At 43.4% G+C, this 17,837-nt stretch overlaps 1 protein-coding gene across 2 annotated transcripts in view; it reads left to right on the forward strand.

The window, feature by feature from the left end:
• Positions 1-17,538, forward strand: part of RIMKLA (ribosomal modification protein rimK like family member A) — a 30,553-nt gene extending 13,015 nt beyond the window's left edge. The window contains exons 2-5 of one of the 2 annotated variants that reach the window (XM_036446766.2): positions 2,137-2,367; positions 6,870-6,956; positions 14,140-14,343; positions 16,967-17,538. In XM_036446766.2, coding sequence (XP_036302659.1) covers positions 2,137-2,367; positions 6,870-6,956; positions 14,140-14,343; positions 16,967-17,457 — 1,013 coding nt within the window. In that variant the 3' untranslated portion in view covers positions 17,458-17,538. The remainder of the gene's footprint in view (positions 1-2,136; positions 2,368-6,869; positions 6,957-14,139; positions 14,344-16,966) is intronic. The other variant, XM_036446765.2, reaches the window with a different exon arrangement.
• The last annotated feature ends 299 nt before the right edge of the window (positions 17,539-17,837 follow it).

A 17,837-nucleotide genomic window follows, 5' to 3' on the forward strand; every position in this document is an offset into this window, starting at 1 on the left:
AAAGTGAGGATAACCTAAATGCTCTTTAAGTCATCGTGAGAATTATGTCCCTTGGGAATATACTATGAGTAGAAGTACTAAAGACAGTTTCTCTTCATGATTATACCTACTCCCTTTTTCTAAATTGGCAAAATATCTCCGAGAAATGGGGGAAACTGTGCAAGTTAGATCCATACTGTGTTTTTTGTTTGCTTGCTTTGTTTTTATTTTGTTTTGCTTATTGTTTTTGTGCTAATATTATTCATGCCCCAGTGGAGAAATAGGAATTTTATTAGCATCTTTTATTTTCTTGGACTTATATGGTTGTACAGAATATCACTTTTGAAATAGAAGGTGCTTTAGGTTAAAGCTTGTTAGATGGTTCTGGAACTGTGTCTCTAAGGCTTTCTTAGAGCATTCTGGAGGCTCCTTTAAGGTTCACTAAGGCAGACCAAGTTGTTCCCTGAACTCAGTTCTCATTACTCTCACATCCCATTTCCTGGCTCCATCATTCCATCCCCAGATGCTGGGTGCACCACAGATGCATAGATTACTACTTGCAGTAATACAAACCATGGGACAGCGAGGTTGAAAGAGACTGAGCAGGTTGCTATAAGCTTATCTGATCTTTGCATTCCCTCCATGTCATCCTCAAGTGACCAGTGAGCCTCAGCCCATTCCATCCTAAGACACTGGAAAAGTGTCCCTTTTGTTGATCCCAAATCTACCTCCCTTTTGTACAATTCAAAAGACATACAGTGCCTATCATGTACCTGGCACTGTTCTAGGGGCTGCAGATACAGAAGAGACGTGGATAACTCACAGATAGCTCTATCGCTTGAGGTCATAGAAGACAAGCCAAATAGTTCTTATCCATGGACACCCTACAGATACTTGAAGACTACACTCCTGTTCCTCCGAGTCCTCACTTGAAGCTAATATTCCCAGTCTATCCAGTGTAATACAGTTCAAATTCTTTTGTCATGTGGATCAATTGTCCTTGGATGGCTTCTAGTTTGAATATTTAAAAATATATATTTTATTGATTTTTTACAGAGAGAAAGGGAGAGGAATAGAGAGTTAGAAACATCGATGAGAGAGAAACATCAATCAGCTATCTCCTGCACACACCCCACTGGGGATGTGCCCGCAACCAAGATACATGCCCTCGACCGGAATCGAACCTGGGACCTTTCAGTCTGCAGGCCGATGCTCTATCTATCCATTGAGCCAAACTGGTTGGAGCTAGTTTGAATATTTTTGTTTGTTTGTTTTGTTAATCCTCAGCTGAGGATATTTTTTCATTGATTTTTAGAGAGAGTGGAAAAGAGAGGGAAAGACAGAGAGAAACATCAATGTGAGAGAAACACATCGATTGGTTGCCTCCTACATGAGCTGTGACCAGGGCCCGGACCGGGGAGGAGCCTGCAACCAGGGTATGTGCCCTTGATTGGTCCACAGACCGATCCTCTATCCACTGAGCCAAACTGGCCAGGGCTGAATATTGAATTGATTTTTAATAGATTGATTTTTTTTAAGGTTTTTTTTTTTTTGTTGTTGTTATAAAGGTAATATGCACTTGGAGACATTTTAGAAAATAGATAAGTTTAAATAGGAAATCACATATATTTTCTTTTAGCTTTTTACTAACTAGTGTTTATAATTTTGTTCTGTTTTCTTTACTTACCATTGACATTTTTGCATTCATTACTATATTCATAATAATTATTTAAATGCTTGCCTATTTCAGATAGATGTTCAATGGTTAAGTCATAAAGCAGTAGTAGGGATCCCTTATGTGAGCTAGCATGCTTCCTTTTCCTCAAGTCCCCAGTCTCCTAAGCCACTATCTTTGAGGACTGCCAGTACTATATGGAAGGAAGGTGCTGGGCTATCTTGTCTCCTTGTGGGTTCTTCAAATGCGAATTATTCTTCATATGCTGCCTTTTTTTTCCGTTCGTTCCTTTGTGTTTCCTCCTCATCATGCTCTGCCCATGTGTCTGGAGTATTGACTTGACTGTAGCTTTCTTGTTACAACAGGATACTCAAGTGCCATTTCCAAGGCTGTCTTCCTGCTGGGTTCAGTCTTGAGGAGCCTGTTGGAGCCAGTTCTAGACGGCGGTAAGCACACGGCTCACTCTTCTCCTCCAATTGCAGGCCTACAGCTGAACCGGAAGGCACTCACCACCTTCCCGGATGTGGTGCTTGTCCGGGTGAACACCCCCTCGCTGCAGTCGGACAGCGACATCACCGTCCTGCGGCACCTGGAGAAGCTGGGCTGCCGCCTCGTCAACCGCCCCCAGAGCATTCTAAACTGCATCAACAAGTTCTGGACCTTCCAGGAGCTGGCTGGACACGGGGTCCCCATGCCAGACACCTTCTCCTATGGTGAGTGTCCTTGAAATAGGGTTGAAGTTTATCTTTTCCAGTCACATCTGTGTGTTTCCTCTCCCCAGTAGCCCTCGAGTGGCTTACTGGTTTTCAATATGGAGCTGTTCATCTTAGAGGATTCCACAGCTTGAGTCTATCATGGTCATCCCCCCTGGCTGAAATGCCTTTGCTTCTTTCTGTCTGTAATTCACACTTTAAATATGTATCTGGCATACACTATGTGCCAACCACCATACTAGCGCTGGACTGTAGCAGCAAGGAAAAATCCTACCCTCAAGGCATTGCCAGGTCTTCAGAGGCAGAGACGGCAAGTAAACAAGCAAGTGTCGCGCAGAGTAGTAAGTGCCATGATAAGAGTTAGTGCAAGGTGGTGAGGGAATACATAGGAGAACTCCTAATGAGTTTAGAAGATACGGAGGAAGGTTTCCCAAAAGAAATAGGATTTAAACTAAACTGAAGTTTCCAGGTAAACCAAGGTGCAGTGGGGGCAGGGAAGTACTCTAAGCTGAGATAAGAATATAGAAAGACCTAGAGGCAAGAGAGAGCATGACCAATTGGTGGTATTTTGAGTAGCTTGTAGGATGTAAGGGAGACTCAGTTGAGATATAAGGCTAGAAAGATAAGTAGCCATATACAGTATGTGAAGGAGATTAGATCTAATCTTAAGACTAACCAAAAGTTAATGGGCTTTAAGCAAGAAAGTAGCCTGATCAGAGTTCAGAATATCGCTTTGGCTACTCTAGGAAGAAGGAATTAGGCAAAGAAAAGTGGAGACAAGATATGTAGTAGCAGACTTTTTTAAACCATTCAAAAGAGCAATGATGGTCTAAACAAAAGTGGCCATAGTAAGAAGGAAGATAAGTCAACAGATTCGGGAATTATGAAGGAGAAAGAAATAATGGGACATAGTGATTGGTTGGGTAAGAGGGGTATGGAGAGGAGTCAAGAGTGACTGGTTTCTGGTTTGGGCAACCAGATGTGATAGCAAACACTGAGACTAGAAACATAGAAGAGAAGACGCAGATTGGTAGGTAGGAGGAGAGCGGTTGGAGGGAGAGATGATTTCAGTTTGAAACATGTTCTGTTTGAGCTGTCTAGTATATGCAAGTAAAAATATTCAATAAGCAGAGAAAATGGATCTGGAGCTTCTAAGAGAGGTATAGATTGGGGAAGTGGAATTGGAAGCTTTACTATATTAAGTGAAGTTACAAGATTGGATGGGCTTACTCAGGGGAATTTGTAGAACTAAGAGAGCTGAACTGTACACCTAAAATGGCTAAAAAAAAAAAAAAAAAAAAAAAAAAAAAAAAAAAAAGCCCTGCCAGCATAGCTCAGTGGTTGAGCATTGACCTATGAACCAGGATGTCACGGTTCAATTCCCAGTTAGGGCACATGGCCAGGTTGCAAGCTCGGTCCCCAGTATGGGGTATGCAGGAGGCAGCCAATCAATGATTCTCTCTCATCATTAATGTTTCTCTCCCTTCCTTCCTCTCTGAAATCAATAAAACTATATTTTTAAAAAATAATATAATAAAATGGTTAAAAAGATAACTTTTATGTTATGTATATTTTACCACAATAAAAACATAAAATGTAATAAAAGAGAGGGCTCAAGGGGAACTCCTTTAGGGAATGGGTAAAGGAAAAGGAACCTGTACAAGAGACTAAGCAGGAGCAGCTGGAAAGGTGAGACGAGAAAGAAAGATGACAGAAGCCAGTGGGAAGAGCAGTCCAGGAAGGCTGGCATAATGAAAAGTGTTGATTGATCAGTCTGAAAGGACAGGTAACGTAAGCACTGAGGTATGTGTTGGATTTAGCAACAGGGAGTTTAATGAATACAGCTTCAGTTCAATGATGGAGAGAGAAGCCAAATTGTCAAGGACGAGGATATGAATGGGAAGTGAGGCAATGGAAACCCTCTCAAATACTTAATTGTAAGGATATGAAGTCACAGGTAAGGAATGAGGCAGGGTCAAAGGACATGGGGGTTATTTGTTTAAGATGGGAGAGAACTGAGTATGTTCAAAATGGTAATGGGAGCCAAAACCAGTTTGGCTCAGTGGTAGAGCATTGGTCTGCGGACTGAAAGGTCCCAGGTTCGATTCCGGTCAAGGGCATGTACCTTGGTTGCGGGCACATCCCCAGTAGGGGGTGTGCAAGAGGCAGCTAGTCGATGTTTCTCTCACATCGACGTTTCTAGCTCTCTATCCCTCTCTCCTCCTCTCTGTAAAAAATCAATAAAATATATTTTAAAATAAATAAATAAACAAACAAATAAATAAATAAATAAATAAATAAAATAAAATGGTGATGGGATTAAGAACTGGGAAGTTGAAGATACAGTAGAGAGGAGACACTTCGTTGTGCAAGGTCCCTGAGAAGGTGAGAAGGAAAGGGGTCCAAAGCACAGGTGCAGCCTGGCTGGCGTGGCTCAGTGGTTGAGCATCAACCTATGTAACAGGAGGTCATGGTTCAATTCCCAGTTAGGGCACATGCCTGGGTTGCAGGCTCAATCCCCAGTAGGAGGCATGCAGGAGGCAGCTGGTCGATGATTCTCTCTCATTGATGTTTCTATCTCTCTTCCTCTCTGAAATCAATAAAATTATTTTTTTTCAAAAAGCACAGGTGCAGGGATGGCCTGAGAGAAGGATTCCTCTTTCACTGTATTAGAAGGGAGAAAAGAGGATAGCTAGAGAGGAGTTGAATTTATCAGCAGATCTCAGGAAGTTGTGAGTTACCTTCTTAAAAAACATCCTCTTCTGAAGACATCCCAAATTATCTGCAGTGCCTCTTCATGTAAAAAAATTATTAGCACTTTTGTGAACAAAACAGGTAGTAGTTCTCCAATTTGCAAAAATTGCTGAACTGCAATACCACCTGCAATAGGCAGAATAGAGATCCCACAAAAATGCAAATGTGGAATTGAGCCCCAACCCATGCCCAGGTGTGGGCTTGATCCCCAGTAGGGTGCATGCAGGAGGCAGCCAATCAATGTCTCTCTCTCTCAGATCAATGTTTCTCGCTCTCCCTCTCCCTTCCTATCTCTCTAAAATCAATAAAAACATACTTTTTTAAAAAAAATGTAAATATGTAGGAAATCAATCAAGTTTGTAAACACATCTTAGAAAGATTTTAATACACATATTATTCATGTTTTTTAAATTAAGAATTAAAGGAATATAGTAGAGCCAATTTAGGCTTCCAAGTCATGCCTTAACCTTGGATGAGACAAATCCCCAGGCTTAGTTTCTTTGGTTATTGATTTTCTATTGCTATATAACAAGCTACTAAAAACTTAGCAGCTTAAAATAACACCCATTTATTTCCTCACAGTTTCTGAAAGTCAGAAGTCCAGCCACAGCATAGCTGGGGTCTTTGCTCTGGTCTTACCAGGCTGAAATCAAGGGGTAGCTGGTTGTGATTTCACCCGAGGCCTGGAGTCTTCCAATCTCACTGGTTTGTTGGCATTTATTTCCTTGTAGTTGTAGGGACTGATGTCCCCACTTTTTTTTTTTTTTTTAAATATATTTTATTGATTTTTTATAGAGAGGAAGAGAAAGGGATAGAGTTAGAAACATCAATGAGAGAGAATCATCAATCAGCTGCCTCTTGCACACTTCCCACTGGGGATGAGCCCACAACCAAGGTACATGCCCTTGACGGAATCGAACCTGGGACCTTTCAGTCTGCAGGCCGACGCTCTATCCACTGAGCCAAACCCGTTTTGGCGGACTCCACTTTCTTGCTGGCTACCAACTGGGGGCCATCTTCAGCTCCCAGAATTGCCCACTGTCACCACTGCATGGCCTTCTGCTCTACCACATGGCAGTTTGCTCCTTCGAGGCCAGCAGGAAAGTCTCTCCGACACCTCACATTCTTCTGAAGGGTTCGCCTGATTAGGCCAGGCCCACCACGAATCGTCCCATCTTGGTTAACTCAAAGTAGTAGACCTAATCACAGGAATGATACCCCATCATATTTGCTGGCCCCTCCCACACTCCAGGGAGGGGATTGACAAGGCGCGTCCACCAGCAGGTAGGAATCTTCAGAGCCATCTTAGAGTCTACCTCAGGCAGCCGTTCTTAAGGGAAAAATCGAACCTGGGACCTTTCAGTCTGCAGGCCGACGCTCTATCCACTGAGCCAAACCTGCAGTAGACAGTCACCTTTCAAGGATCTTGGTGTGAAGAGAGGAGAGACAGTTGTGTTGCAGGGTATGCTGCTGCAGCATGCATATCCAGGCGCCTGTTGAGGAGCTTGTGCCGAACAGAGGGAGGGCCCATCCCATGGGGGTTACACACACAAGAGCCTGGGAAGCCTTTGCCGCATGGAAGTCTTCGATAAATACCCCTGCGCCCTCCTCTTACACTACAGGTGCGCCGTGCCTGCGTGGTGGAGAGGCAGGAGGCCTTGGAAGCATTCCTCAGAGGGTGCTGTGCTGTGCTGACCGCTCCCCGGCCATCAGCCTTCCCTTCACTGACTCTCACCTTTTCTCGGCAGGTGGGCATGAAGACTTTTCAAAAATGATCGATGAAGCCGAGCCCCTGGGCTACCCGGTGGTGGTGAAGAGCACACGAGGACACCAGGGTCAGTGCTGCTCCGCACTTCCTTTGGGCCAAAGCGCTGCCACGCAAGACCCTCCTTTGGTGGAGTGGGAGCACCGCCGGGAGCACTGAGCTCCCCCTGGAGGAGTTTGCCGTGTAGTCCTTACCTCTGTCTCCTCCTCTCTGCCCCAACCCTTCCCCGATGATGGTGACAGGCCCTTGAGTTGACTCTGGTTTCCCTAACTCCACTGAAGTTCATCCTCCATTCTTTTTGGAGAGTCACTCTCTGAGACAGGTTATTCTTTTTTTTTTCTTCTTTTTAAAAAAATATATTTTATTGATTTTTTTACAGAGGGGAAGAGAGAGGGATAGAGAGTTAGAAACATCGATGAGAATCATCGACCAGCTGCCTCTTGCACACCCCCTACTGGGGATGTGCCTGCCACCAAGGTACGTGCCCTTGACCGGAATCGAACCTGGGACCTTTCAGTCCACAGGCCGACGCTCTATCCACTGAGCCAAACCGGTTTCGGCAAGAGACAGGTTATTCTTATCATTCTCTGTTGAAAAACCCTCTCAACAGCCTGTGCTGCCTGTTAGACAAAGTCCGTATTCCTGCTCATGGCACGGAAGGCCCTGGACAAAGACCCTCACCTTCCTTTGCAGCTTCTCTGGCCACGGGACCCTCCCACATCCATTCCGACTACTCCTCTTTCACCCACGCCATGTGGTTTCCTCTCGGAAACCTCTGCTGGGAATGCTTCTTCCTCCGAAATCTGGTGAACTTCCGCTCATCCTTTAAGGACAGCTCCACCTGTCCTTGTCTTTCCCTCCACATCGCTGGCCTCTCTCCCGCCCTTCCAAAAATTAATTGCCCTTCCCTTTGTGTTTCCATAGCACTTTGTCCATGATTCTAGCTCTGATCTACACTGGATGACAGTTACAGGGTATATGCCTTTTCCCCCTTTTCCATTGTGAGTTGCTCAGGTCCTGTGATTCTCTGTCTCTGTAAGACCTACTATGTGCTCAGTACACAGTAGGAGTCAGCAAATGTTGAAGAGGGTGGATGCAGCAGAAACCAATCGCCCTGCAGGATGTGAGTGGGTACCCAGATGGCATACATAAATGCCCAGGGCATCTGGAGTGAGAGGAGGTATTCTCAACAGATATGCATTGAGCAATTCCTGTGATGCAGGGACCCTGCAGTAGACAGTCACCTTTCAAGGATCTCGGTGTGAAGAGAGGAGAGACAGTTATGATGCAGGGTATGCTGCTGCAGCATGCATAACCAGGCGCCTGTTGAGGAGCTTGTGCCGAACAGAGGGAGGGCCAGCTCTGCGGTGAGGCAGTGAAAGCGTCATTTAAATAAAAGGAGACTTAAGGTGACAAGTGGAATGTGAACGGGAGGAAGTGAGTTGAGCAAACAAAGAGCAGCAGGTGTGAGCAAAGCAACCTGTGAGTCTAGAGGGGGCCTGTTGAGGAGCAGGAACAGTGAGTGTGGGTGGCAAGGTGGGGCTCCTACCACTATTCAGATATGGTACACGGCTAACATGCAATGTCTCTCAGCTAGTTGTTGCTTTTGAATCATATATGATTCAAATATGAGTCATATTTGAATTATTTATTCTAACACTGCCAACAGTATGGGAAAGCATCAGGTCATCCACAAAAAAAGCTGCTCTGCAGCCCCCATAAAGCAGCTGCTTATATAGGGCAAGACAAAGATTATGGGAAGTATGGATTATAGGTGTGGGGAAGTAGGGATTACAGGCATAAGGAAGTAGGCTGGGGTGGAACACCATTGTTTGGGCGACAAGGTGGTTAATCTTTCCAAGTGAATGGACTGCATTCCAAGGTTGACTCCCAGGTCCAGGGTTGACTCCCAAGTCCGAGATTGACTCCCAGCCAGGTCTAAATTTAACCAACACAAGGCAATCATGGTTAACAGAGCATGATTAATATTTCCCATAATCATAGCTAGTCCCCAGTATTCTATTCTTGCCCTAACAGTTCCCCACTGCTGTTTCTATCATCTCATATCTATGAGATTCTTTTTTGGTGAAAAGTCTCATCCTGCTGGACTGCATCTGCTTCTGCCTTGAAAGCAGTTCCCAGAGATGGAGTACACCAAATGCAGGATCTGGGATATGTTTTCTATCAACTGAGAATTGTCAGAAAGATTAAAACAGCACATTCCTTTAAATTCTTTACAACCGTGGTGATGCTGCAGCAGCAAATAACCTATTACTGCCCGATTTTCTAGAACTGCCTCCCTGACCTGGCTCAGCTCTTGATTTATCCCCTGCATAGCCCTGGAGGTGCTACAAGCCAACAGGGTCACATCTACATTAAGGGAGCCTGCCATTACCAGCAGAACAAAAGTGGTCAAAGCAATACAGTCAACAGGACTCCGCAGGTGGAGAGCGTCATTGCCGTCTGGGGCCACGGCCTTGAGAAAGTCTCTGGTTCAGACCCTGTGATGGATCTGAGGCATAAAGACAGCCTGCCATCCTAAGGAACAGGGTTCCCGGTGCTGTTAGCAGGGATAAATAGTTGCCCCACATATCAGAAACCAACCAGCCAGCAGCCTAGTATGTCCATTACTATAGCAAAATTATCAAAATAACTCGTATAGTTATTAGCTACTGAAAGATAATAACTAGAACACTCAGTAACGGTCAGACATTTTCCACAGGGAACTACTGCAGTCATCTTTACAGGAAACATCACTGCATCCTTTTCCCTGACAGTGGGTCCCAACATACAAAGATCCCTGTATGTGACTTCCCAAAATGGATGGAGTAATTCCATAAATTAGAAATAGGTGTCCCAACTCCTCAGCAAATGTAAAAGGTCAGCTCTACACCGGTTCCTCCATTGCCAGCTTCAGGGCAGTCGGAGTGGTGGGAAGTGCATCTCATGGTCCCGTCCATTTCTCCTCCAATTGGCCCATCGTCCTTGCTCTGCTCACGTTTGTCTAATACACATGTGTCAAACACAAGGCCCTCGGGCCAAATCCGTCCCACCAGGCCTTGCAATGTGGCCCGCACCGCGCTGTCATCACTGCACTCCGCTGCGTTTCCATCACAATGACAGTTTATGACTGTTCAGTAAACCATTCGGCCCGCGATTTAGGCTGGATTTTAGATTTTGGCCCCTTCTCTGATTGAGTTCGACACCCCTAGTACCTATCACATCCCCCAAGGGTCTTGGCGTCTTGGCTCTGAATTCTGTCACAGGAAAGGGGGCGCAGGGTGTCTTCTGTAACTGCTTCATGCTGAGGAGGGATGAAGTTTTTCCTTCAGAGCCAAGAGATCCTTGCTCTCTGTCAGAGGGCTGATGCAGCCTGGTCACAGGTCACAGAAGGAGGTGGCAATGGTGTCTAGAGGTGGTATTCCCTGAGTCCGAGTAGGGCTTGTAACCTGGTGGAGACAAACTGTGTCATAAAATTTAGTATTGGGCAAAAGTTAGAACAGCAAGAATACACTAGTAGAAGGAAAAACATTTCAGTTTTGATAATTCCCTATTGAACACAATTTTTTTCCCCCTCTCCCTAAAATCACCCTCATTTTTATTAAAGAGCCAACTTAAGACCAATTTATTTACTGTATTTTGTATAGTTATGATTTGGACTAATTGTTTGCATGAACATAATAAGAATAACATCAACTAGTTGTTGTTTTTAATTGTAGATATATATATATTAAAATTCAACTGTTTATTGAGTGCTTACAAAGTGCCAGGCATTTCATTCTAGATACAGAAAGGAACAAAACAAAAATTCCTGCCCTCAGCGAGCTCACATTGTAGAAAGGTATGACAGACAGTGACAAGTTAAATATCAATAGAAGAATCCTGGCCAGGTAGCTTAGTTGGTGAGAGTGTGATGTGAGAGTGAACAGGGATTGAGCCTTGCAACCTGGGCATGTGCCCTGACTGGAAATTGAATCGGCAACCTTTCGGAGCATAGGACAATGCCCAATCAATTGAACCATATTGTGGTTTTTATTTATGTTTCCCTAATGATATTGAACATCTTTTTATGTGCTTATTGGCCATTTGTATGTCTTCTTTATATATGTGTGTGTGTGTGTGTGTGTGTGTGTGTGTGTATTTTTTTTTTTTTTTCAGAGACTGGAAGGGAGAGGGAGAGATAGAAACATCAATGATGAGAATCGTTGATCATTTACCTCCTGCACAACCCCTACTGGGGATCCAGCCTACAATCCTGGCATGTACCCTGATGGGGAATCGAACCAGTGACCTCTTGGTTCATAGGTCAACACTCAACCACTGAACCACACTGGCCAGACTGTATACCTTCTTTGGAGAAATGTCTGTTCACATCCTTTGCCCATTTTTCAATTGTATTATTTGCCTTTTTATTGTTGAATTTTTAGGATTTATTTATGTACTCTGGTTATTATACCCTTATCAGACATATAATTTAAACATTTTTTCTACTTTTTATGTTGTCTTTTCATTTTCTTGATAATGCCCTTTGATCCACAAAAATTTTTTAATGAGTTTCTTTTTTTTTTTTAAATATATTTTATTGATTTTGTACAGAGAGGAAGGGAGAGAGATAGAGAGCTAGAAACATCGATGATAGAGAGTCATCGATCAGCTGCCTCTTGCACACCCCCTACTGGGGATATGCCCGCAACCAAGGTACATGCCCTTGACCGGAATCGAACCCGGGACCTTTCAGTCCCCAAGCCGACGCTCTATCCATTGAGCCAAACCGGTCCCGGCATTGATCCACAAAAATTTTTGATTTTGATGAAATTCAGTCTATTTTTTTCCTTTGGTTACTTGTGCTTTTGATATCATTTTGTACTTGCTTAATCTAAAGTCACACAAATGTATACCTATGTGTCCTTTTAAATGTTTTAACCCTTACACTTAGTTGTTTTTTGGTATTTTTTTTTTTTAACCCATTTTGAGATCAGTTTTGTATATGGTGTAATGTAGAAGTTCAACTTCATTCTGTTGTGTGTGGATGGCCATTTTTTCCAGTATCATTTGTTGAATGAACCATTCTTTTCCCATTGCATGTTCATGAAACTCTTGTCAAAAGTCAGTTGACCATCTGTGTGAGGGTTTATTCTGAGCTCTCAATTCTTTTACATTGACCTATATGTCTATGTTTATAACAGGCCACGCCTCTTGGTTACTGTAACCTTATAATAAGATTTGAAATTGGGAAATGTGAATCCTCCAACTTTGTCCTTCTTTTTCAATATTGTGTTAGCAATTGGGGTCCCTTGCGTATGAATTTAAGGATCACTTGTCAATTTCTACAGAAAAGGAAATTGTCATTTTGGTAGGAAATGCATTGAATCTGTCAATCAACCTGAAGTGTGTTGCTGTCTCAATATTAAGTCTTTCAGCTCTGGCTGGTTTGCTCAGTGGATAGAGCGTCAACCTGCAGACCGAAAGGTCCCAGGTTCGATTCCGGACAAGGGCACATGCCTGAGTTTCAGGCTCGATCCCCAGTAGGGGATGTGCAGGAGGCAACTGATCAATGATTCTCTCTCGTCATTGGTGTTTCTGTTTCTCACCCTTTCCCTTCCTCTCTGAAACCAATAAAAATGTATTTTTTTTTAAGTATTTAAATCACTGAAAAAGTGGGATGTCTTTGGGAATGTTTTATAGTTTCCAGGGTATAAGTATTATACTTATTTTGTGAAATATATTCCTGAATGTGTTATCCCTTTCAATACTATTGTAAATAGAATTGTGTTCTTAATTTGATTTTCAGATTGCTCAATGCTAGTGTAACACATATTATCTTATGGAAAATGAATAGGGAATAAACAAAGTCACAGCAATTTTTAGACTCTAGATTAGAATATGGAAATAAATTTAAAGAAGGCAGTGGACCAGTGTATCCTGTGCCTTTGAGAAGGTGACTAATCTTATGGATCCTCATTTTCTTCATGTATAAAGCAAAAATAGCTATCTTTGTCCTCATGGCTTCACAAGGCTAGTATGAAGGATAAATGAAACAATAAAAAAAGAATTTGGCACATCATAGGTTATTAACTCATCTTTGTGCCCTTCCCTCGCCTCTCGTTTTTCCTCCTTGCCTTAAATCTGTAACTGTTTTATTAACCGAAGACTAAACCCATGTTAGAAACTTAGCACCAGAAGCCAAGGAACAAGTCTCTGTCTCTAGCTCCATCTCTGCTAAAAATCCTAGCTAAGGTCCAGAGAACCCCCAGTGCCCACAGCTCAGTCCAAGTCCTCAGATCTCCTGGTGCCAAATGTCCAGTGTTTTGGAGACATATTTCCAACCTTTTACACGGCGAGAGGCTGATGCCCAGCACTCTTTTTCTGAAGACTTCAGAAAGATCTCCTTTCTTTTAAGACACAAATCTTAGGCAAACCATCCCGTATTTGCTAACAAGAATGCTCAGATTGGGTGTGCTCATGTCAGATCTGCAGAGCAAACCTATCAGATGTATTAGCTGATATGCAAATGAAAAGCAGATGCCAGATAACTGTAAAAGCATTGGTCAGTCAAGCAGAAAATAAAGAATTTGGAGTCAAAAAGAAATGCTTTCCCAAGAGAAACAGCAGTATCGATCATTCCTTTTAGAATTAATAGGTGTTGCCAAATAATAAGTTTATTATATTTAAAAAGAAGTAGAATGTCTGTCAGCGACTCACTTTTTGAACATTTTAGTGTTTTTCATAGACCTCAGTGTGAAATCATGCAGTGCTATACTTACCTTTTTTGGATCTCTCTCCATCATTTTAGAACTCTTCTAAAGTATGTTCAATCAATTACGTTCTGCTTTGTGCATCAAGTTCAGTATGAAGTTAGGGCGATTTTTAAACAATGAATTAGACATGGACCCTGCCTAATCCACATCCTCAGGGTGATAAGAGAAGGTAATAACTGTTTTGGAACCGAGTTGACTTGATCCTTAGAATTTCATTTTGACTCCTCTATATTTCCGAAATACATTATTATTTCATTTTTATAGGAGTGGTGGTATAGAGAGACAGTCAGCATTGTTAAGATCTGAGCAAAATCAAGAGAAAATAAAGTTCAATAGCCATTTGATAAGAAGCAAAAGTCTATTCAGAAGTAGAAGAGACCAAAGTGAGGCAAGTTCAGGAAGCACTGGTGACTGTATCAGACGGGCGGGCGACAGAATGGCCAGGACAGGGTGCAGAGGCTGCTCTGACTCCTCTTGTTGTCTTTCTTCTTAAAGGGAAGGCTGTTTTCCTTGCAAGAGATAAACATCACCTCTCAGACATCTGCCACCTCATCCGCCATGACGTGCCCTACCTGTTCCAGAAGTACGTGAAGGAGTCCCATGGAAAAGACATCCGGGTGGTGGTGGTCGGGGGCCAGGTGATAGGCTCTATGCTTCGCTGCTCCACAGACGGACGGATGCAGAGCAACTGCTCCCTCGGTAAGGGGCAAGGACTCGGAGTCTGTGTGTTGGTTATAGGAGGCCCCCAGGAGTTTCCATTAAGAGGCACAGACCCATTCAGTAAATGCGTACCTGTCCCTCCTCGCTAGTCAGATCCTGGCTTGGTGCCAGGGTCAACAGCTAAGAATTAGAAACAAGCCCTTGCCTTTAGCAGCCAGCAGCCCAGCAGGGGGACAGATGGTGTAAGTGCGATGACAGAGGTCAGGCCAGGGGTGTCAGGACACTGAGGTTTGAACCCTATCCTATAGGTCTTGGGACTTAGCGGTCAGGTCTACACAAAGGAGTGACACGAGGCTCCGTGTTTGAGAAACTGACATCTGGGTAGAGGATGGATTGAAGGCATAAGACAGGAGGCAAGGAGGAATGTGGAAGCTACTGTAACAGCTCAGGCAATAAATAGTGAGGTCTAAACGAAGGCAATGACGTGATAGCAAATTTCTGCTTTTATGTTACAATTGGAAGTTGTGTTTTTCTTATATGTATGATGTTATTAAAAAGCTAGAGTTTATATTTGGGTCAAATGCAGAACCCCAGCCCATGAACCTGTTTGATAAAGCTTGTTCTCTGGAGTGGTGAATGAAGATGACCCAGAAGGCTGTCAATTCTTGTCCCCAACACAGAAAGCTATTGTCCATCTCATTAAATGAATTTTCATGTTGGTAATATGAAAAAGTATTATAGTTATTGTTTCCTAAATCACCAGATGAGTGTCCCAAGTCTAATGACTAAGAAAGAGACTGAGACATTGATTTTGTCTTTCCTTCATTGATACTGGCGGAGCAGTTTCCATGAGCGGACTTTGGTAGATATTGAGAATGTATCGATTAATGAGAAGAATCCTTTCCTTCCCCAAGGCTTATGGTCCAGTAAAAGAGAAGACACATAAAGAGATCATTGTAAGATAATGTGATAAAGCGATGTAATAGCAGCGAAATCTAGGCTCAGGTTGAGAACAAAGTACTAAGTACCTAACATATTATCTCATTTAATTTTCATGCTAATAAGTGCAGTGCAACAGTATTGAAACTTATGTGTTATTTTCTTTTTTTAAAATATGTTTTTTATTGGTTTTAGAGAGAAAGGTAGAGAGAGGGAGAGGAAGATCGATCAGCTGCCTCTTGCACTTCCACTGCATGGGCGTGTGCCATGACTGGGAATCATATCAGCCACCTCTTGGTGCATGGTATGATGCTCAACCAACTGAGCCACACTGGCCAGGGCTGTTTTGTCTTTTTTAGTTTCTAACAAGGAATTGTATGGCTTTTTAATTTACCCACATTACTTTTCCTGCTGAGCTGTGTTTACAGCCTTTTCTTATACAGTGGGGAAAGGACAGTGGTAAGGTAAAGATATTAGTTATTGGACCTGAGAATTCAAGTCATAAGTCTTTCTAAGGAAACTAAGGGAGACAATTAAATTCGAAGTTTTAGCTTTTTAACAAATAAGAGCAATCAGAGTCTTTCTTTCCTTGGTATAGGATTTTGTCTCACAAGCCTCTTCATCTCTCTCTACTTAAAAAAAATAATAAATTAATTCTAATTATACAAGGAGTACATTCTCAATATAGAAAACCTGGAAAATATAGCAAAATCAAATGAAAAGATATTTATCATTAGTCTCACCGTCTAGAGCACATGTGTCAAACACAAGGCCCGCGGGCCAAATCCGTCCCGCCAGGCCTTGCAATGTGGCCCGCACTGCGCTGTCATCACTGCACTCCGCTGCGTTTCCATCACAATGACAGTTTATGACTGTTCAGTAAACCATTCGGCCCGCGATTTAGGCTGGATTTTAGATTTTGGCCCCTTCTCTGATTGAGTTCGACACCCCTAGAGAGACAACCAATGTTAACATCTACACGACTTAAACAACCGGTCACCAGGAAGTGCATGGGGACCCGCAGCCCATAGGTTCCTATCACAGCAAGGCTGGCAGCCGGTGGGTGGGTGGGTGGCGGGAGGGGGGGGATAAGGGGGGGGGCGGCGTGTGTGTGAGGTTGTTAGCCTCCAGTCTGGGGCCAGGCCAGAGGCCTAATGACCTCACTGCTACCTAGTTTGGGTATAATTTCTATTTTTCTTAATAATATCATTTTGCATGGTTATACTGCTCAGTCTTTAATCCTACATATTTTTCAATGGGATCACAAACTGTCTATCAGCTTATTATTTTTTATGAGCTTATTATTAATGATTATAAAATATGTTGTTTTCCTCTATTGTGAGCTACTTAGATTATAATTTTTCATTTATTCATCAACAAACATTAATTATTGAGTACCCACAATGTTCCACGCACAATGATTTTTCAATATTTTTAAATAACTCTGACATCAACTTCTGTCTGCATCAAGCCTTTTCTCTGTTACGTAAGACTATTTTCTAAGTAGTGGAATGACTGAGTCCGAGGGTATATGCATTTTTAAGACTTTAGATAAGAAATGACCACATTGTTTTCCTGGTTTCCTTCTAGACCTTTTGTGAGTTATGAAAATGCCCTGCTCACTGCCCTTCCTCAGCACTCCCCCTCCTCCTCCTCGAAGGGTCATTTGAATTGCTAGTCAGTGTCTGATGTCAACGTTACATGCGCTGTGTTTTCCCTACAGGTGGTGTGGGTGTCATGTGCCCACTGACAGAGCAAGGCAAGCAATTGGCTATTCAGGTGTCCAATATCCTGGGCATGGACTTCTGTGGCATTGATCTCCTCATCATGGACGATGGCTCCTTTGTGGTGTGTGAGGCAAACGCCAACGTCGGTTTCCTCGCCTTCGACCAGGCTTGCAACTTAGACGTGGGTGCGATCATTGCAGACTATGCTGTGTCCTTGCTGCCAAACATGCAGACTGGGAAGATGGCCGTCCTCCCAGGCCTGTCCAGTCCCAGGGAGAAGAGCGAGCCAGATGGCTGTGCGGCAGCTCGAGGCGTTGCAGAGAGCATCTACGCCATCAACAACGGGTCTACCTCCAGTGAGAGTGAGCCGGAACTGGGAGAAGTCCGGGGTCCCTCAGCCAGCACAGCAGGGCCCCCGCCCCCCATGCTGCCCGAGCCCAGCTACAACATTAACAATAGGATTGCTTCCGAATTAAAACTGAAGTGAATCCCTGCTTTTGTTGGCAGTCTTTAAACCAAATCCTAGTGCTTCCCTAGTAGTTTTGAATGAATAAAATCTGGACTAATGCGATTTCATTTGCACAGAAACTAGAAATCCCATCTGGGCACTCGACATTCTTCCTACCGATGATTTAAGCAAATGGCCTAGCGTTGTGGTTTTTACAAAGATAATGTGAAAACGCTCGCCAGGAACAGCATCCCGACTGATCAATTTGAGACCGAGGTCTGCTGCGAGCACTTGGATATCCCGAATGATTTGAGGCCCTGACTCTGTGCTGCTGCTTCTGGCTTTCAGCAATAGAGCCCATTAACTCGGAAAAGCTCCTGGCAATACTTGACTCAAAAGCAACCACCGGATGGAGGCGT

Source organism: Pipistrellus kuhlii, unplaced genomic scaffold (genome assembly GCF_014108245.1).
Source record: "Pipistrellus kuhlii isolate mPipKuh1 unplaced genomic scaffold, mPipKuh1.p scaffold_m20_p_2, whole genome shotgun sequence".
Lineage (NCBI taxonomy): Eukaryota > Metazoa > Chordata > Mammalia > Chiroptera > Vespertilionidae > Pipistrellus > Pipistrellus kuhlii.